Consider the following 26,040-nt stretch of genomic DNA (forward strand, 5'->3'; position numbering starts at 1 on the left):
ATGTTTTTGTAAAAGTAAAACATTTATGTCATTCACAGTATTTATATACGCATGTGTGTTGTTCTGTGCGAATGGAAAACCAAGTTGGTAATATTAAATACATCTTTGTGGATGTTCTGGGTGGCTTCTAAATGTCTTCAAAGGGCATGTGGAAATGTTAAAGTTGTAATCTCGAAGATCTCAGTTTCGTTCTCTTTGGCGGCACCTATGGTGATAAACGGTAATTGCAGGAGCACACTTCCCAGATATCAAGACAGTGTCGCAAGTGTTACGTCCACGGTTGGCTCCGATTGTAACTCTTGATTTTCCTCGCTGACGGTCGCTTTCCTTTTTAGACTGTTTGCCTTCATCTGAGCGTCAAATTTGTTTTCCTTTGGATTTTCACTTATTTTTGAAGTTGTATCTGTAGTCATCAATCTTTTCTTTGTTTGTTCAGCCATAGTAGATTACTGTTTACTCGCAACACTTGCAGAGACCAGAAAAGCAGCCGCTTAGCTCCGCCTACCCTCTCTGGCAGACCAACCACTGCTGGGTGATGGAAAACACGTCACTAACTGGGCCCCGCTTGTGATTTTTTTTACACCCAATCTGTAATACTGTAAATGCAATCACTATTGTGTTACCTCATTCAAATACATAGTGACTTAACTGACATTTATTTAAATGTAAATCTTCAAGATCATTAAAATTACATTTAAATGTAATAACTAAGTTACAACATAGTTGACATCAATTTACTGACAACACAACAAAAGAGGCCGAGACGATAGACTTTCTATTACACACCACTTATACACCACCGCATCCCAACACTCCTTAAAACACTTCAAAGTTCTCTAAAGGTTGATAACAAACACCAACCAAAGCCACCGGCATTACCCAGGGCTCTGTGCTCAGCCCATTTCTTTTCACTACCTATACAAATTACCCATTACCTGTTACACATAACACTCCTCTCATGCAGGAATGCCTGTAAATGGTCAATAGCTTACTTCACCAAAATTGTACGACCTCCATTTGTTTATAATCTTCTCTGCAAACCTCAGCTAAAGTTTTATCACAGACATCCTTATTTCTTTTTTGCCCTGAGTTTAGACTGAGTTTAAAATTCAAGGGACAACTCCATCCTGTCCATCCTCACTCTTACCCAGATGGTACCCGCTAAAAAGCATTCTCCTTATTAACCCCAGCCTCCAGCTCCCGATACCGATGCCAACAGCAACCTCCATCCTCCTGCTGGCACCAACATCACCCATCCACCAAATGGTGCCAAGAGTAAGATGTTCCTAAACTTTTTGGACTTCATCCCTATGATCGTGTTTTAAAGCAAATTTTGGAAACATACGATTTGAGTTTTTGTCCAGAGTCAGATGGGGAGATCAATATCACATTTTTAGTCCAGGATCTTTTACAAAAAAACAAGAACTCTCAATTTGACTTTCATTGTGTCCATGTGTACATTTGTCCTGCAAAAAATCACAACACACACAGATTTGAATACAGATAACAAGATGAGCTAATTTATGACTGTATATAAAAATGGACAATGCGTCTCCATTTACTCTCATTGTACAAAATTGAAGCCATTATACCCCCCAGGCAGGCACTGCCATCTTGCACTCATGACATTTTTTAGAGCCAGAGTTGCGCAGTAGAGATCAGCTGGTGGAGCCACTGTAGCCACTTCCACTAACCAGAACACACGCTTAACTTACCGATAAAAAAACCAGCAAAGATCCCACGTATTTAACAGCAGAACAGCTTCTTGTGTTGGTCTGAGGTTAACGTTCACAGGTATGTAAACTTCAGTGACTGTAGTGATTGATTTAGTTACGTCTCGTCTCGCCATTACTCCTCTACTCTGCTAATCTGGAACAGATCTGCTGCAGGAGCCGTATTTGTCAACAGAGCTGTCAATCATCCTTTTGACAGCATCAAATAACTAATTAAAACTAAACTTGTCAGAAAAATAAACACTTTGACGTAAATCAGCGTGATAACAACTAACTATAATGACACAAACCTTGTTTGAGAAACATTTATTTGGCGTGTATTTTGATTTCATAGTTTGACTCATGTCCCATCTGTTAACATGGAGGAGGCGGGCTTTATGACCTATACTGCAGCCAGTCAGCAGGGGGCAATAGAGATGTTTTGGCTTCACTTTTAGGGAGCTGTCTTGTCGTCCATCTTTTTATACTGTCCATGGGCTAAACATACTTAAGCCCTACAGTATTATTTGCTGGCTACGCGCAAATAAAATAGACATCAGTCTTTGAATCTTTTAATGTGACAGGAGGCTTTCTTGTCCTTTTCTCTTCAAATTTAGCTGACCTTATTCCAGCAGCTTAATCCTTAAAAAGCACTTGCACTTGTTTCTAAAGATCAACTTATCTACTATCCATCTATCGAGTCTAGCTAGTAACACCAACAGCAAAGGCTGCAAATTAACTGCTTTTCATATTAATCAAACCATTCTGTGACCCCTCATTGTCTACAGATGGGGGTCAAGAGTTCAGGTTCTTGCTAAAAAAATTTACTAAAAATGTGTATTTGTGTCCTGCATTGACATCCAAGTCACTTGAGACTCGTCTACATTTCCTTACATATTGAACTAATGCAGGAGCATGATGATCATTAACTGTGTGCCGTCAACCACAATTTCCAACTGGTTGTTAATTGCTTAATTGTACCATGCAGTGCACCAGCGTGGACACATTTGCAGAGATTCTCCTCTCATTAATTCAGCTTGTTTAATGTGTTTTTTTAACCCTCTTTTTTTTTTTGCAAATCACTGTCGTACATATTTTTTGTAGCTGCATTATAAACTATGAATGTGTTGTTAAGTTAATGAGATGTCAGGTTCAAGAGGTCAAGTGTTTGTGTGTCTTCACTCTCCATTAGGCTCAGAAGCAGGGAGATGAGGTAATTTACTGTGATTGTATCTCTGAAGGGGTCATGTACTGCGATCGTCATGAGTCTTCAGCTTAGTGTGATCACCGCAAACAATTAATATACTGCAGCTACATGTTGGAACAAAAAAACGTTCTCTCCTCCACTTTATACAGAAATGCTGTAATAACACCATAAAGAAGCCTCAACATTTCACCATCTTCACATTTGTGCCATTTGTGTTTTTTGTCGATAAACATCATTTAAAGATAGTTTAAAAATATATTACACGTTCCAGGGAGCGAATCAAATGTTGCTCGCTTTCTTGCAACTCCTTCCAACACCACCAGATGGCAGCATTGTGTTAATTGTCAGTTCGTGCTGAGCCGTTCTGAGTCAGTCTCATGTTTATCATGCAGCCTGGTAGAAATCATCTCTAAGAGCCTCTTTAAGACTCAAATTATTGAGAGATAATGCTATTCATAAAGGGATCGAGCCTAAAGGATAACAATGACTCTGGGTGAAAAGCTTTTTGAACGACAGCCCATTGTGTTAGATTGTAAGCAGTGTTGTTGAAAGGCTCATCGTGCCTCACAGCAGATTAAAGGAACGCTGGAAAGAATAAGAGGAACAGAGACATAAATCTAACAGTCTCATTGATATGCCTGCAATGTCGACTGAAGAATCACAGCTTAATGGCTGTCGCTCTTTCTTTTAACAGCAACTTCAGTGAAGAAAAAAGACTCTCACACTAATATCCAAAGTTCATGCAGACAGTTCTATTGTTGATGTAGTTGATAAATACAAATGTTCGTCATTCAGTTGTTTTATTTTGAAAATCCACTGTTACGTAAAACACTATCCCCAAAGTTCAGGATGATTATCTGAGAAATTGCAGCTGCAGGCAAGTTCATTGATACAAATGAGGTCTTTCAGTTGTTTTATTTTGAAAATCGACTTTTATAGACAACACCATATCTGAGGACAATTCCGACAAATTGCAGCTACAGGCACGTTGATTAATACAAATGTCCGTCTTGTAGTTTTATTTTGAAAATCCACTTTTACAGACGTCAACATATATGACGGTAAGGATGACAATTCTTACAAATTACAGCTGTAGGTAAATTGATTCGTACAACCTCCATCCCTTTGTTGATTTATTTTGAAAATCCACTGTTACATAAAACACCATATCAAAAGTTCAGGATGAAAATTCTTGCACATTGGAGCAACAGGCAAGTTGATTAATGCAAATTTCAATCTTTCAGTTTTATTTTGAAAATCGACTTTTATAGACATCACCATATCTGACATTAAGGAGGACAGTTATTACAAATTGCAGCTGCAGGCTAGTTGATTCACATAACATAACATCCCTCTGTTAATTTATTTTGAAAATCCATTACATATCAAAAGTGTTTTCCAATTGCAGCAACAGGCGCGTTGATCAATACACATTTCCATCTGTCAGTTGTTTTATTTTGAAAATCCACTTTTCCACACAAGACCACATGCATATTTCAGGTTGAAAATCCCTGCAAATTGCTCTTGAAGGCAAGTTAATTGCTACAAATGTCATTCCCACTGTTGATTTATTTTGAAAATCCACTTTTACAGACACGCCAACAGGAAGCTGTTTCTGAATATCTCTTCATTTATATTGCTTCCATTGTTTGTGTGTTTCTGCTTTATTTTCCACATGTAACAGTGAGGTCATAAAATCTTCATGGTCCTCGCATGTTCTCCTCGCTGCCTGCACGCCCTAGTAACCCCATACTGCTTCACCGTGCGTGTGTGTGTGTCTGTCCTGCTGTGCGTGTCTGCACTTACTCCCATATTTGTGTTTCATGTGTGTACACGCATGGTGTGTGCCCTTGATGTCCCTCTGCGTCTGAACCGTCGAGTGTTTCCATGCATGAGTACATCTGCGAGAGGAGAAACCTCTTTTCTTTTTATCTCCACCCACTCACACACACGCGCCGACGAGCAACAGAGTCACCATGGGACCACACACACACACACACACACACACACATACAATAGACATGATAATTACATGTGAAGTGTTGCCCTGCGCCTTCACAGCTGATTAAAACAGTGTTGGAAGTTGCTGTAGTGGTATTTTCAAGGTCAGTAACACAGTGTAATTTGAAGGGTTTAACATGTGAAGCCACGGTGCTTTACGTTTATGGTGATTAGGGTTGCCAGGTTTGTCAAATCTACCCCTTTACATTGATTGAAATAAAACCATGCAGGAGTCATTGGACAAATTCACTCTGCAAAGAAACGTTAAGATGTTTAAAAGTGATATCCTCTCTCTACCTTCCCTTGCTTTACTAACTATAAGTACATCCAATTCCCTCAAAGCATTCTGGGAAGTTTGCTAATGCTGCTAAACATGTAGAACTTCTTTCTTTTTAAGTCAGGTCCAGATGAAGATTTTGGCAGGAGCGACTCGAGTTATCTATCTTCAGTTGTCTCACCCCCCGGTGAAACTTGGCTCTGTCGGAGTGTGTGCGTGTGTCCGTGTGTGTGTGCGTGCCTCCCTGGTATGATTTGGCGCCGTTCACCTATTTGATGTAGAAGGTCACAAGCTAGATGTCCTCTGTGTGTTTGCCAATTCTCTCCCCTCCCTCCGAGTCTCTCAGTACCTGCGTATGTTTTTGGGATGACTGCAATAGTGTTTGTAGAGTTCATATACACATTATACGTCACATTTATGTGCACGTTTCCCTTCAAGTGTGTGCATGTGACTGTGTTCTGTGTGCATGGTTCAGACTGTTGTTTGTGGTCTGATACTCCAGCCGTGTGAAAGGTTCTTTTACAGCACTTGAGACATAATGTGCTCATTTCATTTACTCCTGAGAGTCTCTTGAATTATTGATCGAGCGACTGGACATACTGTACTGCGGTTGTGTTTAGGTGTGTGTTTGTGTGTGTGTGTGTTTAATCACTGCAGCCACATATCCATGAACACTCTGCATGAGTGGTTGCCGACCCTTTTAGTCGGATGAACTCATGCATCGCTCCAACAAGTGTGCTTTATTTAAACTTTATAACAACCACAAGTAAGTGAGAAGATAACAATAACATAAGTGCATAAATACAGTGATGCATACATTCAAACACAAATGTGCATGCATACAGACATCCAATCATCGCAGGGGGCAAGCGGTCTCAAAGCGGGTCTTAAGGCCTCTCTGAAAGTAGCCAGAAGAATCAGCTGTTCTTATATTTTGGTGGAGATAATTTAAGACTCTTAGTTTAACCGCCTTGAGCAAGAAGTGATTGAGGGATGGTTCACAGGGTGATCTAGCTGTAGAGTAGACAAAGCGGCAGGGCGAGAACACAGGAGAACCTTGCAAGGAACAGGAGGCCAGTGCATGAATGCTATTACAGGCATAGTATGCTACTTCTGTACCAGTTGTAAGCTTTGGATAGAGGCCTGATTTACATACACTACACTACAGTGAGTTGCAATAATGTCGTCATGAGGTTATAAGAGCATGGATGACAGAAAAGCGCTGGAAGAAGCTGAAGTTTGACGACTGCGTTAGCCTCAGAACACTGTGTGAATATTATTCCAAGATGTCTTGCATAACGGCAGCAATTACAGCACTCATGGATGTGAATCAGTCAAGTGCAGTCAGTGCATTATCACAGCGAGAGAAAGTTCAACCCTCGACTGTATCCAAAAATACCATTGCAAGTCTGCAGGTGCATTCATAAAGCCTACTACATTAAGGTTAGAGTCAAACGTCTCTGCAAGGCCTCGTAACATCGACTGCCCTTTGTACTGACATTTTATGGAGATATGATGCAGGTATTGATGCACAACAAAGCCCAATCAATGTCCAAATCCCAGACAGTGACATCAAACAGGATCCGAGATCACTCTCAGATATGGTGATTCTTGCAGCAGAGGACACTGAGGATGATGAGCGTAAATGAGACATGACAAAGATTGTATCATCCGTCAGAGTTGTTGATGACTTGGGGGATAAGATACAGTGAGAGCACACATACGATTAATAATAGATCTTCATGAAGTGTCTTGGGTCTGATGCATAGCCTGACAATATTAGTTTGCTAAGACAAATACAAATATGCCTGAGGGGGGAATGAGTGTTTCTATGCAGTTTGGTCTGTCCCTGTCAGAGCTGATCACATCTGGAATAAATAGTTTCTCTTTTTTGAGCTACTTTTGATTTACTCTCCATCCTGTCAGATTTACTCCTGCTTTTCTGCCTCTACATATTCGATAAGAAGATTAAATGGCACACTTCGTTATCACAGCGCCGCCTGTGCGTAAAAACTCAAAGCGTGTGCTAATATATTTATTAGCACGTCTGTCGGGCGTGGCTGGCTCGTCTGCCTGGAGGGGTGGGGAGACTGTAGCCGTATAGTCTGCTCCAGGGGCTGCTGGATGCTCCGTGATGGATGAGGAGTGACAGATCGGGGTTAGCCGCCAGGGGAGCACCATTTTCTTCCAGCGCACGCTCTGCAAAAAGGAGGAGGTTTAAGACGCCGGACGCGGAGGGAGGAAGGGACGAGAAATAGACCCATCTCCACCCCTCCTCTTTTCCTCTCTCTCTCTCCTCTGTCGCTCTTTCTCTCTACTCTCGTGCATCACAACATAGTGGGCTTTACCCGGACTGCACCGCATTGCCGCTGCTGCTGCTGCTGTTGCTGCAACCCAACCCTACAAACTAACACAGCGGCAGAGAGATTTTTTTGGGGGATGCTAGCGAGCGGATTGTGTGCCTGGACATGCAGCATTTTCCCCTCTTCATCTTTTTTGCTTCTTCCTCAGTGGATACGGACTCTGATTCGCTGTCCTGCTCGGTAATGTCAAGACTTTGGGAACGGGAGTGACTCTGAGAGGAGGCGGCGTTTTTTTTTTTTTAGAGAATACTGCATAGTGCACGAGAAGAAATTGGGATATAACTTGCAAGTTCGCACAACATGAATGCAGCTGTTTGCTTGAAAGAGTGAGCTCCCCCTCCTTGTGCTGTCTCCAACATGGGTGTTGACTGAATGGAAGGTATGAGGATGCACTTGTGAGGATTAAAAAACTGCGCGCAATAATTCCTGGATCATGCAGATTCTGCAGCCTAGGACGTTATTTGTGTTGTTAGCCCATGCACATGTGTTACTATGTCTAAGATATAATGGAGAAGTACGAAGCAACAGTAGTGCATATAATTCCAGGAGTTTGCATGGGTCACTCCGGGAGAGTCATCAAAATAAACCCAGGGACCGTGCGCTCTCGCCGGGGTACGCCACAGGTGCGTCCCCAGCGGAGGGCGCGATTATCCGGGGGACTCTTAACTCCACGCGCCCCTTGAAGAGGGTGATGGCAGAAGAAACGTGGCGACTTGGACACAACAAACGCGACTTTAGCAGGGATGTGACACCCGTGGAGGATCCCAACGCTGGCTCACATTGGGGCCCGACGCGCCACCATAATAGGAGGATAAAGTTGAATGGCACGGGGACGCCAGCAGGTGGACACTACAATGCGGCTAAGCTCTCTTCAATGGGAAGGGGAGACGGAGGAGGGGGACTCGACGAGGGCGACAGGCACAAGAGAGGCACAAAAGACGAGCAGAAGAAAGCGTGGAAGAGGGGGAGAAACCGCCAGAATAAAAGCGCGGCGGCGTTAGCTCAGCCTCACGCGTCGCCGTGGGAACCCGTCCCCAAGCCGGTGGCCCTCACCTCCACCGACCTGCCCTTTGACCTCTTCACCAGGAGGCCCGAGTTCTTCACTTTCAGGGAGGAGAACCCCTGGGACGCCACGCCGATCACCCCGCCAAACTCGCAGGATTTCGGGGACGAGATTAAGAACCCCTTCTACCCGGTGACGAGCGAGACTTTCGGCGCGTACGCGATCACGTGCGTCTCGGGGGTTATCTTCCTGGTTGGGATAGCTGGAAACATCGCCATCCTGTGCATCGTGTGCCAAAACTACTACATGAAGAGCATCTCCAACTCGCTGCTGGCTAATTTGGCTGTGTGGGATTTTGTGCTCATCTTCTTCTGCCTGCCCATGGTGGTGTTTCACGAGCTGACAAAGTCCTGGCTGCTGGGGGAATTCACCTGCAAAGTGGTGCCATATGTAGAGGTAAAGTTACTCCATGTTTTGTCCTATATTTTTAATGTACCTTGAATGTGTCATCACATTGTAGTGGAAGTTTAAACCAAGCCCTGCAGGCGGTATCTCCCTCTGACAGATGATGGGCTCAACCAGTGTCATTTACATATCAGCAACCTTGTCTGAATGCACAGAGTCTGTTGCATTCTGGGATATGAAAATGAAGCGTCACACTCTTCTAGCCTGACTAAATGGACTTGAAGGATTTCAGTTTAAGAGCTCTGACAGTCCAGAAAGTAAACAAGCTATAGGATGTCACTCAGCCAATAACAAGGGGGCTCTGTTTGTCACTAATGCACCTGCTAGGAGAACAAGGGCCTCACCTAGCCCTCGAGGCATACACACACACAAATACACACCAGGATGTAAGGTAGTATCACTATATCCTGTCCACTCTGACTTTTACACACACTCCTACTTTCTGTCTCCGTCTTTGTCTGTGTTTTTCTGTTTGTCTTTCACACCATGGACAGGTTATTTACACCATGTTCATGCCTTCCCTTTGTGTGCACACTGCAGTAACACCAGTGTCACATTCGCCCACAAGGTGCTTTGGTATAAAAGGGGGTCTTAAGCTTGTTTTGAATGGCTGCATTGTCACAACCTGGCTTAAAGGGAGGACAAAAAAGGGGAGGGGGAGACAGCAGACGTGATTTTGAGAGGCTTTTCTTAACCCAAATGCATCTCAAATGAATGTCTAAATCAAGCTGAAAGCGGAGAAGTTATGGGTGGCGCCTGAGGTGCATGAGTAAGGAGCAGCTTCACTGTGTGCTGCAGCAAAAAAAAAAAAAAAGAGGGCAGGAAATGCAACCGAACCCAGAAAGAGAGACTTTCTTTTGGCAGACAGACTCCACCCTCAAGAGACTCCAGACAGGCTGTGACATCATGAGTATGAGCAGGTGTGTTATTAGCCTCATGTATCCTTCCTGATACTAAATAAGCTTCGACAGCTCACCTTAAATGAGATTTTTAGGCTTCTAATGACTGACTTTTTGGGGGTGTTTTGATGCACATGTACAGCCTCTTAGCTGGAGCATGACGACACTGACAGATCTGCAAGAAAATAGATCTAAAGTAGAGGGAGAAGAATGCACTTTGAAGTCGCTTCATGCACAGTTTGAGTCCTTTTGTTAGCTGCAGTCAAAAGGCGCCTGATGTCTTACGCGCACACATTTGTCTGCAGCATTTTAAGTTACTAGCAAGTACAGATTGCGTGCATTTGCACCATCTTATCTTCCTTAAACAATATTGCTGCCAGTTCTTCCTCACTGGCCACACACTGTAATACATGTACAGTTTCTCATTTCATTTGCAAACACCTTGTGAGTGCATGTGTTTTAATTAATGGGGGATCAGAGGGAGACACGGCCCCTCCCTGCGTTATTGCATATGAGAACCACAGGATATTATTTAATAACTTGCAGTGCTTCTCAAGAGAGTGTGTGTGTGTGTGAATGCATGTGTGTTTTATAGAGCATATATATCAGGACGAGCGCATTGAGCGTGTGTGTGCGTTCATAGCGGCGGTAAGTGTGTGTGCGCGTGCATGTGAGTGAGCAATGCAGCCCCGGGCTCGCTCTCTCCCTGTGGAACATTCAGAGAAACACACACACATTTACACACACACGTTCACCCTATGGAGTGACTTTATTCTTCACTTAACCCAAATTCAGTCACAAGGGGGATGCAAACATTTGGCCTGACACACATGTAGACACACAACATTCTCATGCACATTCAGGAAACCTTAATGTGTGTGCGTGCATAATCAGACAGTGGGTAAAGTATCACAGTCTCCTGAGCGAGGAGCCTCCCATGGCGATGCCTTCAGTAAAACTTGTTTTATTCAGTGTTTAGCAGAGCGTGGAATTCTTAAAACCTCAAACAGAAAGCAATTTGAGGTGTGAGGAAACATGGCAGGAAAACTGTAAGGCTGCTGCACAAAATAAAGATGTGGGTCGCAGCCAGGATGTCAGATACGCTCCTGTTTCATGCTGCACACGACTCGCTCCAGGATGTGATGCACAGAGCAAGCAAATTTGGGCAAAACTAATGTGCAATGATTGTTTTTTTTTTGCACCTTTCAGCTGATTAAGATGAGACTTGAAAGTCGGCTCAAGCAGTGCATGAAGCGTTTTCTAAGCCAGAAGGGGAAAAGAGTCATTTGTCAGGGTTCATTCAGAACCGTGCTGCAGTGAATTTTGACAACTTTTTGTCTCATAACGCCAAAATAAAGAGCTTAGGAATCACCACTTTATTGGTGGGTGCCTGTTAGCTAAGTTGCTACATAGTTAGAAGCATAAGGCGGTCATTCACAAGCTAATCAAGATGATTAACAGGGGCGTGTCCAGAGTTTCTTGACTGGGGTGGCCCAACCCGGGCATTGCCTTATTTAGGGGTGGCATGAAGTATCTGTGAGCACACACACATTCATTTGTATAGGTTTTTTGTTTAAATAACTAGGACAATAGAGTGGCAACATAATCTTCCATTCTAGATCTAGGTTTAGAGTCTGTTTTGCCGGTAGTAGACGTAACCTCTACTCCTTCTCCAGGCGGTGGCCGTGACATAGTAGTCGAGCTAGAGGGTTAAAGTGATAATCTCAAAGATCTCAGCTTTGTGCTCTTTGGCGGCACCTTATGGCGACAAGCGGTAATTGCGGGAGAACACTTCCCAGATATCCAGACAGTGTTGCATGTGTGACGTCCACGGTTGGCTCCGGTTGTAACTCTTGATTTTCCTCGCTGATTGTTGCTTTCGTGTTTGTCTTCATCTGAGTGTTGAATTTGTTTCTTTTTCACTTATTTTTGAAGTTGTTTGCTTGTTCAGCCATAGTAGATTACTGTTTACTCGCAACACTTGCAGAGACCAGAAAAATAGCCGCTTTACACACAAGAGTGTGCATTAGCTCTGCCTACCCTCTCTGGCAGACCAACCACTGCTGGGTGATGGAAAACGCGTCACTGACTGGGCGCCACTTGTGATTTTTTACGCCAAAGTCGCCACCAACAGCCAGTCCATAATACTGCAAATGCAAAGGCTTTCATCAGAGGGCCATAGCCTCACCATTGTGCTACCTCATTCGGCGATAGATAGTGACTTAACAGACATTTATAAAATGGAAATTTTCGAGATTGTCGCTGGCGCTGTAGGCCAACTGTCGGAGATCCTTAACTAGATACGAAGGCGGCAGCATCTTTTTAACTAATTCACAGATTGCCAGTCATATCTTTGCATTATGGGCTGGCACGTAGGGCGGCCAATCAGATTCCAGGTGGGGGGCATGCCACCTGATAGACTCTGCACATCTGGAATAATGTAGTACCTGAAAACCATGTATAAAATGTGTAGGTCTACATCTACAAGTATGTTTATGTCAAATATAATGCAATACATAGAAATAAAAGGCTAGATCAAGTGTAATTTTGTCATATTTGGACATTTGTGTCTATATGGTAATCATGCAGGCTATTCTTGGTCGCAACACATGTGCAACAGCCTAATAACCGCTCCCATTAGTAGATAGGCTTTGTTTACAGCTTCTTTCTTAACCTGATTTACAGCTGATTACAGCCGTCTCAGTCATGGGACATAAATCTAGCCACTCTCTAGAGGCTCATTCTCTCCTTTGTGGTGTAGCGGTAATTCCACTAACAGGCCTGTCATTTCGCTGTTACCATAAAGTTTGAGGCATAATGGCTTTTATTGATTGATAGTAAATGTGCTAAAAAGTGTTTTCTATTGTAAAATATGCATAGTCCTACGTTGGTTATACTGTATGTCTCTGCTTGCACATAAATAGGTTGGTATCATCTGCATAAAGTCGCATTTGGAATGTGTTATTGAGTCTATAGATGCCAGAAGGTCGTACTGAAAGGACTGCAGCTCAGACGTTTTCCATTTTTTTGCACTTCTGCAAACTTTACCATGTCACAGTCAACCCTGTGGTGAATCCTTTAGTTTGTCTGACTCGTACATACATCTGGCTCCCTCGCTGCAGTTGAATACCCTACACCCTGCCATGGTACAGTGGGCTTCAGCAGGCAGAGAGGGAGAAACAGATTATTGAAGCAGAGCAGGAAATAGGCTGAGGAAAGTGGGAAAGTGATAGATTGGGCAAAGGGGGACAGAGAGTGGGCTGCATGGAGCCACACAGGGCCAGAGGTAGACCCATGTATTGTGCTGAAATTGGCAGTAATGGCAGGACATACATCAGTTTGACACATTCACATTCACTCTTTCAAGTCTCACAAATGTGGTTTCTGTGCATGGTTGTGTAAGGTTCGGGAATATGTGGTTATTTCACAGGACCAGGAGAGAGCCCAGGACCCTTTGATGTGTTGCTTTTCCCCCAACTTTTAATAATATACAGATTATTTTAAAAAAAGTAGACGAAAAAAGACACAGCTGGTCAGTGGCCCTACTGTCAAACTATGGTGATAGATACCCTTTTAGCATCAGGACTCTGTGGCAAAGTTAGAATGCAATAAATGTACAACATCCGCTTAATTTTTCAAAAATATATCAGCGACCTGCAGTTAGACTTTCAAAATAAAGCATTCAAATTACCAAAAATATATAAGCGACATGCAGTTAGACTTTCAAAATAAAGCATTCAAATTACCAAAAATATATCAGCGACATGCAGTTAGACTTTCAAAATAAAGCATTCAAATTACCAAAAATATATAAGCGACACGCAGTTAGATTTTCAAAATAAAGCATTTAAGTTACTGTAACACATGAGTAATATCTGGTTAGACTTTCAGAATAAAGCATTCAAATTACTGAAAGTATTTCAGCAACATGCAGTTAGACTTTAGAAATAAATAATAAAGCATTAAAGTTACCAAAAACACATAAGCAATATCTGGTGCGACTTTCAAAATAAAGCATATTTACATCCAGTTAGATTTTCAAAACAAAAGGTAAAGCATTTAAGTTCACAAAAATACACAAGAAATATCTGGTTAGACTTTCAAAATAATGCAGTCAAGTTACAAAAAATTAATTAGCAACACCTTTCAAAATAAAGCTTGCTGAGATACACTTGATGACTTTTGGACTTTTGGAAGACTTATTAACACATTGTAAATCAGTAAATCTGTTTAGGCTGAGCCGCAGGAACAACTTGGGAAGCTTTGGCACCAAAAATAATTGTTAAGGCTTTGGGGAAATATCATGGTTTATGTATAAATAGGTACTAACGTCGTCACGAATCAAATGTATGTACATTACGTAAACATAGTACACTACAAAAGAAGTCAACCTCCCAAAAGATGTCAGTATTTACTATTTGTCTCACACAGGAATTGAACCACTGTCTGTCCATCTAACTATCTAGCCTGGAAACACACACGCGCACACTCACACACACACATTCACAAAGTCAGTTGGGTGTGCTGATCCTCCAGATGGGTGGGATGGCCCTCTCTGCACTGATCACTGCCCACGGCCGTTCTCCCCCTCTCTGTCTCTGCATCAGCTATCTGTGATTAGAAGCAGGCCTCGGGGGGAAACACACACAAATACACTAACACACATACAGTGTGATAGCATTTGGCACACCCCGCTCACACGCTGAACGCACTCACACAGTTACAGTATAGACACACAGTTACTGGTACTCATGCCCTCCCTCCGCCCGTCTATTAGGCACGCGAATGGTAGTTAATTGGAAGTTATGTAAATTATTCAGGCTATATAATTAGCGGCTCTACATAATGCATGGTGGTGAGTCCATTCAGTCAGCTCGTCGTCCGTGGATCAGTAGATATTGCGTTTTATATGATGAGACAAGACCGCACAACAACACAAGATGAGGCTTGCTGTTGGAAGCAATTAACCAAATTGATAATTATCCATGTAAATTAATGATCATGTAAATATTCATTGGATGATGTCCAGCACGAGTTTGAGGATTGTTGGTGGAATGAAAAGGAACAGTTTCAGATCAACATGGAAGATGTCCGCCTGTAGCCAGACATCACAGAAAAACAAGAGAATATGAAAGCAATTGTGTTTTGTATTGCCTCCAAGATAACACTCTCGGATAGGGATCAATGACCTGGAACAGGACTTTTCCAGCAGTTACTGTACACTGAGAGCAGAATATATTCTTCAATGTCCAGGGGAAATCTGCCACAGGTCAGGATATAATTTAATAGGAGAGAAATTTATTGCACTGAAGAAACTGCCTCAGACATGCTGTAAAAAACATGAGTCAGAAAGCAACAGAATAGAGAGAGAATACTCGGGTGGTTGCTGCCGCTAATTCAATTTAAAAAAAGAAAGAAGCTATAAAGATGAAATTATGCGAGTGCTTGCCCTACTTATTTGTGAATTCTATGCATCTCTGTTCCTGGCTGGTGGATAAAAAAGAAAAGAATAGATTTAAAGTTTATCTTAACTTCGGAAACAGTAGGAAAATGTAGGTCCATTCTGGGGCTTTCTATCGCATCAATCTTCCTCAGCTAACGGTGACGACAAGACTCCAGGAGGTCACTGCGCCCGGCTAAGAATAGACTGGGACCTAACCGACTTATTGCTGAGCTGTGGAGATGCTGGGAGAGTGCATTTGTTGCTATCGGACAAAGCCAGGCTAACAGTTTCAACCTGCTGTCAGTCTTTGTGCTAAGCTAAGCTAATCGGCTGCAGAGTCAAGTTAACTGTAGAGACTTCCTGTTACCTAGACTTGAGTATTGGCCGATACCGAGCACCCCTCTGATATTAGCATGATATAAAATTGACATTGAATTTGTGGAATAACACTGAGTGCTGACATTGTGCTAGCTTTAATTAACTTGCTAACTCTGCTAGCACCAAACTGTTGTTTGTTATGGTCAAACGATAATTAGCTTGAAACCAGTTGATTTTTTTGGAGGCGAATTGATTATGGTGTTGGATCAGTGCACTGACAGGCCAATACGATATTGCATATTATGTGGTATTTGAGGCTGATATCGACGCTGGTATCAGTATTGGAACAGCTTTAGTGACATGAGACTCATTAAACTTGATAAAGCAAGTGAGCACAGTTTCCAGTAACTCGTGTATTTAAAATTCCCACTTGTCCTGCAGCCACACCCACGATGAAATGAATAAGTAATAATTCCGCATACATGTGGACGTGCACAGACACACACTGGCGTGCATGCTCACATATATCAGTCCTCTGTCTCACCCCAGCTGAGAGACGGATGGCGGCTGTCAGAGGCAGTGTCTCTGGTTAGAGTTATGGTCTGCTGGAGCCTGCTCTGGGTCACACACTCAACCTAGAAACAGGACTGCAGCTGGAGTAACCCTTTGTCTCTGTTCCTCATTACTATAAGGCTGTATGTGTTGTGTGTGTGTGTGTGTGTGTTGTTGTGTTTCCACATTAGCCCATTCATCACCTGATAACACCCATTACCTCTGACAGTGGCTGTAGTCACAGTGTGGCCACACAGACTCCTCCAGTCCTTGTTAAGACCCAATTAATAACACAAGGCCTTTGTGCCACCAGCTCAGAGGACCTTTAATCAGGAAGCTAATGGGCCGTTATTAAAAACAGCACTCGGGGAAAATGTCTCCCTCACCTGCTGTGCAGATGGACAGCCAGAGCCTGGAAAACATGTGTTGTGGATGAAAGGACTTTTCATGTTCTTTTTATTTTGAGTCCTTGAAGTCCAAGGTTGAGAAGATATGAATAAAATCAAGTGAAAAATCTGGTCCAACCTACTAAGAATATGATCCATTTTTTATTGGTAATTTAAGTAGGTCAGAAGAAAAAGTGTATATATTAAAGGAGTACTTCTACCTTTTGAAATACAGATCTTCACTTTCTTGCTGAGAAATGATAAAAATAGATGCGTCTCTCTTGTCTGTACAGTAGAGACGGAAGCAGGTTAGCATAGCTTAGCATAATGACTGGAATCAGAGGTAAATAGTTAGCCTAGCTCTAAAAGTTACAAAACAAAAACATTGTTTTTTGGGGGAATTTCTCAGACGGGCACACAACCGCCCATGAACTCAACTGCTAAGCTAAGCTAGTGGGTTTAATGTTACTATTTCATTTAGCAGACGCTTTTGTCCAAAGTGAAGTACATCTGAGAGTTAGTACAACTTAATGAGTTACTGAGCTAAGCTAAGCTAGCAGGTTACTAAATAAGTGACTGTTAAGCTAAGCTAGCTAGCTCCTTTCCTTTACTTAACATCCAGACATGAGAGTGGTATCAATCTTCTTATCTAACCCCGGGCAAGAAACCAAACAGGGTTATTCCCAAAGTGTTTAACTTAAAAAATATCATAAATAGTAAAAAACAGTTTCTTGTTCACTCTTGAATAATGCATTACTGTTATAAATATGTAGTAGGATTTAGAAGGAGGACCATTTCTAGCCTCAGAGGTGGGTGTTGTATCTGTAGCAGGTTAAATGAACGTGAACATGACAGGGTCAAGGCTGCTGTTTGGAAGAAAAACCACATTAATATTGTTAATCATTCTGAAGATGCCCTGTTGCTCTCTTCCTGTCACTTTGGACCATCTCTAACCACCTGATGTATTCCCCTGTTGGCCTCTGTTCACTCTCTCATTTCTGTCTTTCATTCTCCCACTCTTTTTCCATTCTTCTGCTCTTTGTCTTCAGTCTCTTGATTTGCATAACCCCCTTACACAAACACAGCTTCGTCGCCCCACCAGGCCTGACTCTTGGACTCTCTATCTCTCATCTCTGCCTCCAAGCACAAAGCTTCACTTGTTCACCCTGCGCTCGCTCTCCGCCCCAACACGCTGATCAAAGCTGGCTTTCCTGCTCCTCCATGACAGCCTTTAAAGCCGTTCCAGCCCTGTTGTTCAAGCCATGAAATATTCAAGCACCTGTCCGTGTGTGCCTGTGTGTGTTTGTTCACTGAAAGCCACCACATATGGAAATACAGGTGTGCTTGCTTGGTGTGGATGTTTATATAGAAATAAGTGGGTCATAAGTAGAGCTTGATATGATGCCTCTTTAAGTGATGCCAATTAAGACATTTTTAGCTGCAAATATTGGCGATAGAAAGCCAGATCAATGTGTTAACCAGCAGCTGTCAAAACACCTCAATGCTAAAATCTATTTCTAGGAGGCAGTGGGATGGTAGGATAAATGGTGGAGGGCAGTTTCAGTGAATGATTTCCACACTGGAAGATGATTCAGAGAATAAAAAGAGACAGGTGCAGATGAAATGTTACTTTTACTGGAACACTACGAGTGCCCTTACAGCTCCAGATGTCACTCGTTCTTGAGGATGTTTATGTTATTTAGAGTTGAAACATCATTAAAACGCATTGTATTCTGAATGTGCATACATGTTGTATACAATCGATACAGTATGATATGCTGCTTGCGATACCAGAGTCTGAAATGCCTCCAGTATAACTTAAAGTGCGGTCAAGGGTATGGGCAAGTACGCAAGTCAGTCACCAATAAGATGCTAACATTTATTAGCCCCTCGCCCCCAAAAAAATGAAGGTCTGTATTATTCTCTGTACTGTAGCAACAATGTAATGTTAGCCACGTGCAGCTGCTGTTTTAAAGCGGCAGAACAGAACAGGTTACAAGTAAATTGTCGTGTAATGATAGTGAACAACAACAGCTTGGTGCTAAGTGAGAGTACCGTTAAACATTGAAGCTAGCTAATTGTTAGCAATCACTGTCACTTTCCCATCGTACATTTTAAGGCTGTATTTTGCTTGTAATTTACCATAATGATAATTAGAACAGTTAAAAATACAATATAAATACTTTTGTGTCATACATCAGGATTTCCCTGACACTCTGAAGCTGACAAAGGACATCTAGACTGTTAGACTAGACTGTAGACTAGTTGCTAAGTGCTACTCATGGTGATTCATGTTGGGCCTCTCTTTTAATAACAAAGAGTAAGTCTAGACCTGCTCTTTTTGTAAAGTGTCTCGAGATAACTTTGGTGATGATTTGGCGCTATACAAATAAAATTTGATTGATCGATTGATTGATCGATAGACTGGCCACAAGCCAAGCTGCAGCTAATGTTAGCTTAGCTTAGGTGCTGATCTTGGCGATCTAGGTGAAGATTCTTTCAGTGTGGGACTCCCTAAAAGCACGGTATTTCACCCTGTGTGTCTGATGCGCGTTCTCAATGGCTTGCATTCAGCTCGGCTTGTAATCTCAAAAGTTTTTTATTAACCTAATCTTTGCCTTGACTCAAAGATTAAACCCCTAATTGTAACTTCAAACAGAGATAATCTTCTGTTTTTTTGTGATCATTAATTTATGAAGATACATTCAGATTCTAGCTCATTGTATTGCTGGCATGGCTACAACCGTGACCAGACTTCCCTGCAGATTTACAAATGACTTCTACCTGACTGCTTACATATTCTCAAATCGACCAATTGATCATAATGTTATATCGAAAAAAATATGAACAACTAAATAGCGCTAAAATATATTGACATTTCCATTCTGATTAAGACATTTAAACAAAAAAATTCCCAGATATCAGTGTTGTATCTTGCATCAATAGATGCCCAGCCCATATGAGCTTACAGGGCAGTAAGCTTCCATGCACATGCATTAAGAGCAGAGCTTAAACTTGTGGACAAACTGCTGACGTTGGGGTTAGAGCATTTAACCAAGGTAGAATAGACTTGGGTAACGTTACCAAGCGCTCCACACATGAGGCTTTTTTCAAAGGAAACACGCTCAGACGGCTAACGGTCACAAAGCTCGCCGTGCATTGATCGTCCTGCAAAGCCATGGCCTTCTTAGGGAGTCCTCTTTCAGTATACCGAGCCAGGCCATACAACTATGATATGATGATATGATATGACAGTATCACATCTATAAAGGGTTGGTAGTAAAGCTGTAAAATGTAAATGTTTAGGGGTTTTTTTGGTATTAGGGGTACTCAGTATCGACCAATACTGAAGTTTAAGTTTACTGGGGAGGAGAAAATGCCATCAGTTGTATTTGCATCACATTTTGTGACAAATGCAACAAATGCAAATCCCTGCATCTTAACAGGAGCATGATTGACTTCTCTTGGCTTTTCATGACTTATTCTCATTTATGACATTTAAACTCACGGTGACGAAAATAAGCTTGTAGCTCAAGCCAGCTGCTTATTTGATTTTCTCTGCCCGGCTTTCCAAGAATGGGTAACTAACTGTAGCATGACAACATCTGCCAAGTGCACTCAAATCCTGACACCTGCCCAAATTACATAAAGGATTAATCTGCCCAGAGTGTGGATAAAAAAACACTCACATAAACACGCTTGGCTTAAATCTTCTCTGCAACACTTAAATACGTAATGAATGATTATTGTTCTGCTTTGGTTAAATTTCAGAACAATCTGCTGCGATTACAGTCACAAGATTGTAGCGTGACGGCAGGTGATAAACACAGTCACATGGCTCTCAGTTACTGTGCAGTCTACTGGAGCCTGTAGGTGCTTTGTCTTCCCCACTTTCCCGTTGTTGTTTCGCATGGTCGCCCTTCATTAGTCTGGTGTGGACATCCATGTGTGTCACAGGGTCAGTGTGTGTATGTGTGTGTGTTTCCGGCCTAGATACGCAGAACATCTTGCAGTGTGTGTGCATCTATATCTGTCCAGGAAGTATGTGTTCAGAGCTCTAAAGCCGGGGCCATCTGGGAAGCTTGCTGTGTAATTAAATTCGATATAAAGGAAAGGAAAGAAGGATGTATAAAGGGGAACAAAGTGTTCGGAGAGTACAAAAAGAGAAGAGATAAGGGAGAGCGAGAGGGAGGGAAGGTAAGCAAGGTAAGACAGGATGGAGAGTTGACGCTGGAGGCAGAATCATTCAGGGAACTGGTTCATGTGGGGACGCACACATGCACACACTCCAGCTGCAGAGGAATGCTTTGCAGGGTGCCCACTCTGCCAAAATGGCTGTTAATCCAACAGATGCTTTCGCATGCTGCGGAAATTTCTGAGCTTTCTGACATTTTTTTGCAGACAGAATGTGGAAGCAACGGCGCCTAATTAGCCTCTAAAAGGAATGTTTGGAGCGACACATCAACGGGGAAAACAATGGAATGTTTAGGAAGTCCGTTAATTAGTACGACGGCCATTGAACAGTGGGTGTGAAAACACATTTGAGTGAGTGAATGCGGTGACGACAGCTTTTAATCCACCATGTAACCCGTTTGGCTGTGTCTCTCTATTTCTGTCTGCTCTCCTCTTCTCTCACACACACATTCAGGGATGCTACCCAGTGTTAATAGCAGCTTACAGCCTTGCTTTGTGCTCCTGTTGCTCCACTGCTTGTAATTACACGAGTGTCAGGTGCACCGAAAGGCCAATACCATTACAGTGTGTCCAGCTGTTTATTTCTGTGGCTGCGGCTGGCTTGTCAAATGGTAGAAAGGCCTTTATTTGTGTGTCAGGCGAATGGATCTGCTTGTTTACTTCACCGGCAGCTCTTTCTTTAAGATTCTGAAAGATAATGTCAGACATTTTCTACACTGGAGATAATTTTGTCAGTTCCTTGTTATTCTTTTATTCATTAAACGCAGAGGACCTGACAAGCTTGACTTCAGAACACGCAGCTCTGCCCATCTGTCAGCTGGAAATGATTGTAGATGATCTGCTGTGAGGTTGTTCTCTATTATTTTCCCCCACTGTTATGTGCATAGAATTTTGTTTTCCAGACAGGGCACCAAGGCAAATTCCTGTAAACTAATCGATACAATGGCTGAGAAATGATGTTTGAATTCTCTCTGTTTCCTCAGGTGGCTTCCCTCGGTGTCACCACCTTCACCCTCTGTGCGCTCTGCATCGACCGCTTCCGTGCGGCCACCAACGTCCAGATGTACTACGAGATGATCGAGAACTGCACCTCCACCACCGCTAAGCTAGCCGTCATCTGGATCGGCGCTCTCCTGTTAGCCCTCCCGGAGCTCCTCATCAGACAGCTGGTGACCGAGGACTCAGGGATGCCGGACGAGCCTCCCGTTGAACGCTGCATCATCAGGATATCCACCTCCCTGCCTGACATGCTCTACGTGCTCGGATTGACCTACGAGGGTGCTCGGCTGTGGTGGTGCTTCGGCTGCTACTTTTGCCTCCCCACGCTTTTCACGATTGGGTGCTCGCTGGTGACGGCGCGCAAGATCCGGCGCGCGGAGCAGGCGAGCGTGCGCAGCAACAAGAAGCAGATACGACTGGAGAGCCAGATGAACTGCACTGTTGTGGCGTTGGCAATCGTGTACGGTGCGTGCGTGGTGCCGGAGAACATCTGCAACATCGTCTCTGCGTACATGGCGGCCGGAGTCCCTGAACACACCATGTCTGTGCTCCACCTTCTCTCCCAGCTGCTGCTCTTCTGTCGGGCTGCCGTCACGCCTGCACTGCTGCTACTTCTGTGTCGCCCGCTGGGAAGGGCCTTCCTGGATTGCTGCTGCTGCTGCTGCTGCTGTAACCACGCCCCCTCCTCGGCCACGGCCAGCGACGATAACGAACACGAGTGCACCACCGAGCTGGAGCTGTCGCCATTCAGCACCATCCGCAGGGAGCTGAGTAACTACACACCAGCTGGCTCCAACTGCTAAACTGACTCCTCATCAAGGATTTCACCTGCGTGCTATTAGCCTTTGGCTAGCATTTCTCAGACTCGGCTCGGAGAGATTTGCCTTACCTGGTTTGGTCACATTTTTAAATGGGTGCGTGAATACAGTAAGACACTGAATAATCAAATTCAGCCAGTGTCCTACATCCTCAGTGTAACTGTATAACCCTTATTTTACAGGAAAGCTAACAAAATCCAGAATCTTTTCACTCATGCCCTGGGGTGCTCTTAAAACAGGGTCAGTACATATTTTTAGCAATTCTGCTGGAAACCTTTAAAACTAACAAACCTCCCTGCTGTAGACCTTGTATGCCTAAACATCTTCGGACAGCTAGGATGGCCTGTTAACCTGCCTGATGTCTGAATCTTCTCAAGGGGTTTGAATCAGGTCGGTTTCTTTAAATTACATTATTCAGACGCAGATAAAAAAAACCCTGCTATGTTTCCCACAGGCCTCGTGCTATTACTGGCAGGTAAAGGTAGTTATATTTATACTGTAACTTAGTGTACAGGCAATATGATTTGTTAAAATGAATAGGACCGTTTGTAATGATAAATATATTTGGCCACTAAAATTGTAAGCTCAACTGGATCTCTTAAGTACGGAAGAGGATTAGGGCCACTGGAAAAAAAAAAATTAAGGTCCAATAAATTTTATTATTTTATTTTTTTTCTAAGGTCCAATAAAAAACTTTTTAAATTTTTATTCTGAGAAAAAAAGTCAGAATTCTGAGAAAAAAGTCAGAATTCTGAAAAAAGTCAGAATTCTGACTTTAATCACAGAATTATGACTTTTTTTCTCAGAATAAAAAAAAAATTAAAATTTTATTGGACCTTAATTTTTTTTTTTCCAGTGGCCCTAATCCTCTTCCCTACTTAAGGGACAAATAATTGATGCCAAACATTTTCCATCACATTAGAAATGAAGGGGATAAATTAATCAGAGTGAATCCTTGTATAATAACACAGCACCCAGCTAAACATGTGGGCTGACACTGCCTACAGAGTTACAGGACTCAGTTTACAGACTATACAGCTGTAAATGTACAGTTCATATAATGCTGCGCACAAGGGAACGAGGCTTACGGTAATTAAAGTAGCGCAGGGCGTCTCTGCAGTGAGGACAGTTTGCAAGAGGAGAACAGAGAAGAGCGGATTCCCAATGTACACAACACTTACACTGTATATTGACAAATATCTGGTTGACTCAGACATAACTGGGCTGGTCTCAGAGATACACAGACATGGACGTGAGTGGAATTAAAAGCTTCGGAGCGGACTAATTGTAATCAAATTAAGAGCGGAAAGAAATGGGACATACCGTGGAATATAACCGAGAGGGAAGGACTCACCGTGGACTGGACTGAGATAAATATCTGCACTACACTGTTGTATCATGTTACGCCTTACACGTCGGGCTGTATATAAACTGTACACTTTCTTTGGTGCTCTTATGATGAATGCGCTGTAAACAACAAATCCATCGGTTCGACTTAGAATCGTAAGTAATTGAGCTGCGGACGATGTTTTTGGTCAAGGAGACAGATTACAGTTGTCTGTGACTGTGGAAGAAATGAACTATAGTGGGGCAAGAGAAAGAAAATCAATGCAGAGTTTCACAGAGCTGCCGTAGACACAGTTATGAGAGATCACTCGAAGCTTTGAGTGTAAATACAGCCTTTGTTAGGGTGACCTTTGTGTGACAAATAGACTGCAAGCATGGCGCCACTTTATTTTACAGTACAGTAATTAATGACTGTTTAGAAGGTCAGAGATTAAAAGCTAATTACATGTAGTTAACATTGTAAAGACTTCAATAGATGCAATAATGAACTAGCATCTACTCATTTTGATTATAATGTTGTTATAAGAATTTAATAATGATCAGTTATTCTGTAAAATTTAAATATATTGACAGTCGTTTCCATTATTTAATAACATATTATTTAATTAGTATGACAAAAAAAGTGCCAATACTACACTGTAAATACAACAGCTGGACTGTAAATATAATGGGGATTATATATTTGTACCAATAGTCACATCAAAGTTTAGAGTTAATACTGTACAAAGTAGCTGTCTCATTTCATACAAGTTATTTATTTACTATTCTGTTCTGTAAAATGAAGCGCTACCATGAATGTGTCTCAAAGGCGCCTCCAAAAATCACCAATCAAACCAAAAATGAGCTCCATAGCATAAAGGATGTATTAAACTGTGTGTAACATGTGGTGGAATCCTTCGGATGTACAGCTAACTATATACAGGGTGGATGCTAGCAGAGTACAGGCTAATGAAGCTGAGCGGAAGTTTTACCCTCCACAAACCTTAGTCATCCTCAAGATAGTGGTTTGCTTTACAAAAAATCAGTACAAACTAAAAGCCGTTTCTTTATTCTTTGCTTCAACTGACTAACGCTGCTGATGTTAGCTTAGTTAGCCAGCAGGCTAGTGCAGGGGACAGATGTTATTTAAGCCAGCAAAATGGAAAGGTTCCAGGTGGAATTGAAAGGCTGCTTTTGTCTACTTCTGTATGAAAAGGGATACCAATTCAAAATATTCTCAAGGCGGCCATTTCCCTCCTTCCCGCTCTAATGTTGCTATGATATGTGTTCCAGGTTGTAAGTCATATAAGTGTTGGGTATCTGACCAATCTTTATCATTTCACCACTTCACTAGTGATGGGCAACTGACAAGAGGAACACTGATGACATTGGCAATACAATAGGAAGATGTAAATTCCTAGCTAACCCAGATACTTGATATCTTTCTTACTGTTAGCTTGTTAATTTACCAGTAGATAGCTTGAATCAGTGTTAGCTAGCTAAAGGTTATATTAGCATAAGATAAGTTACATTTCCATTAGCTAGCTAACTTAAGTGTTAGCTAGGAATTTACACCTTTCCCATTAAACACAATCAAATGTTAATTTTAATTAGGAAGTGGATCAGTGCTGACATAGCTGTTGTCTAATGGTAGCTAATGAGCAAAAGCAACTAAAGGGGGTTCAGCTTGACAGTCAAATGTGTCTTTTCTTGATCCTTAACACCTTATAGTTTTGTTACGTGAGTTTCTAAGGCGAACCAAGGAAGTGTTTTTCACAGTGTATAAATTTACAAGTGTATTGTACTGTAAATCTGTTTTCTTAATCCTACACATCAGATCTGGGTCAAAACAAGGTTCAAACCACTGTTACAACTTGTATCAAAGCAGGTAATTGAAGTTTTGCTGAAATCTGATTAGCCGAAACATTTTGAAAGTCTCATTTTGTTTGTTGAACATCTGTTTCTTTCCAGATTTAATGCTAAGATAAAGGGTGATGAACTCTGTGATGACCCAGGTGTGATGCTCATTGGTATACTGTATATTGCGATGGATCTTTTTGCATACGATTCTGCACTG

At 42.3% G+C, this 26,040-nt stretch overlaps 1 protein-coding gene across 1 annotated transcript; it reads left to right on the forward strand.

Annotated features, from left to right (window-relative positions):
• The first annotated feature begins 7,844 nt into the window (after positions 1-7,844).
• gpr37b (G protein-coupled receptor 37b) lies at positions 7,845-23,338 on the forward strand. Its single transcript, XM_069671244.1, has 2 exons — positions 7,845-9,019; positions 21,804-23,338. Exons 1-2 carry the CDS (start codon positions 7,994-7,996, stop codon positions 22,620-22,622), a joined length of 1,845 nt encoding a protein of 614 aa, XP_069527345.1. The 5' UTR covers positions 7,845-7,993; the 3' UTR covers positions 22,623-23,338.
• The last annotated feature ends 2,702 nt before the right edge of the window (positions 23,339-26,040 follow it).

This window comes from Semicossyphus pulcher, unplaced genomic scaffold (genome assembly GCF_022749685.1).
Source record: "Semicossyphus pulcher isolate SPU_LCO1_2020_fin unplaced genomic scaffold, fSemPul1.0.p SCAF_20, whole genome shotgun sequence".
Taxonomy (NCBI): Eukaryota; Metazoa; Chordata; class Actinopteri; order Labriformes; family Labridae; genus Semicossyphus; species Semicossyphus pulcher.

Excerpts from the sequence above, each read along its gene's own strand:
- gpr37b (XM_069671244.1), top strand. The coding sequence starts at position 7,994 with ATGCAGATTCTGCAGCCTAGGACGTTATTTGTGTTGTTAGCCCATGCA. Across the intron at positions 9,020-21,803 it reads AAGTGGTGCCATATGTAGAG|GTGGCTTCCCTCGGTGTCAC; the intron begins GTAAAGTTACTC and ends CTGTTTCCTCAG.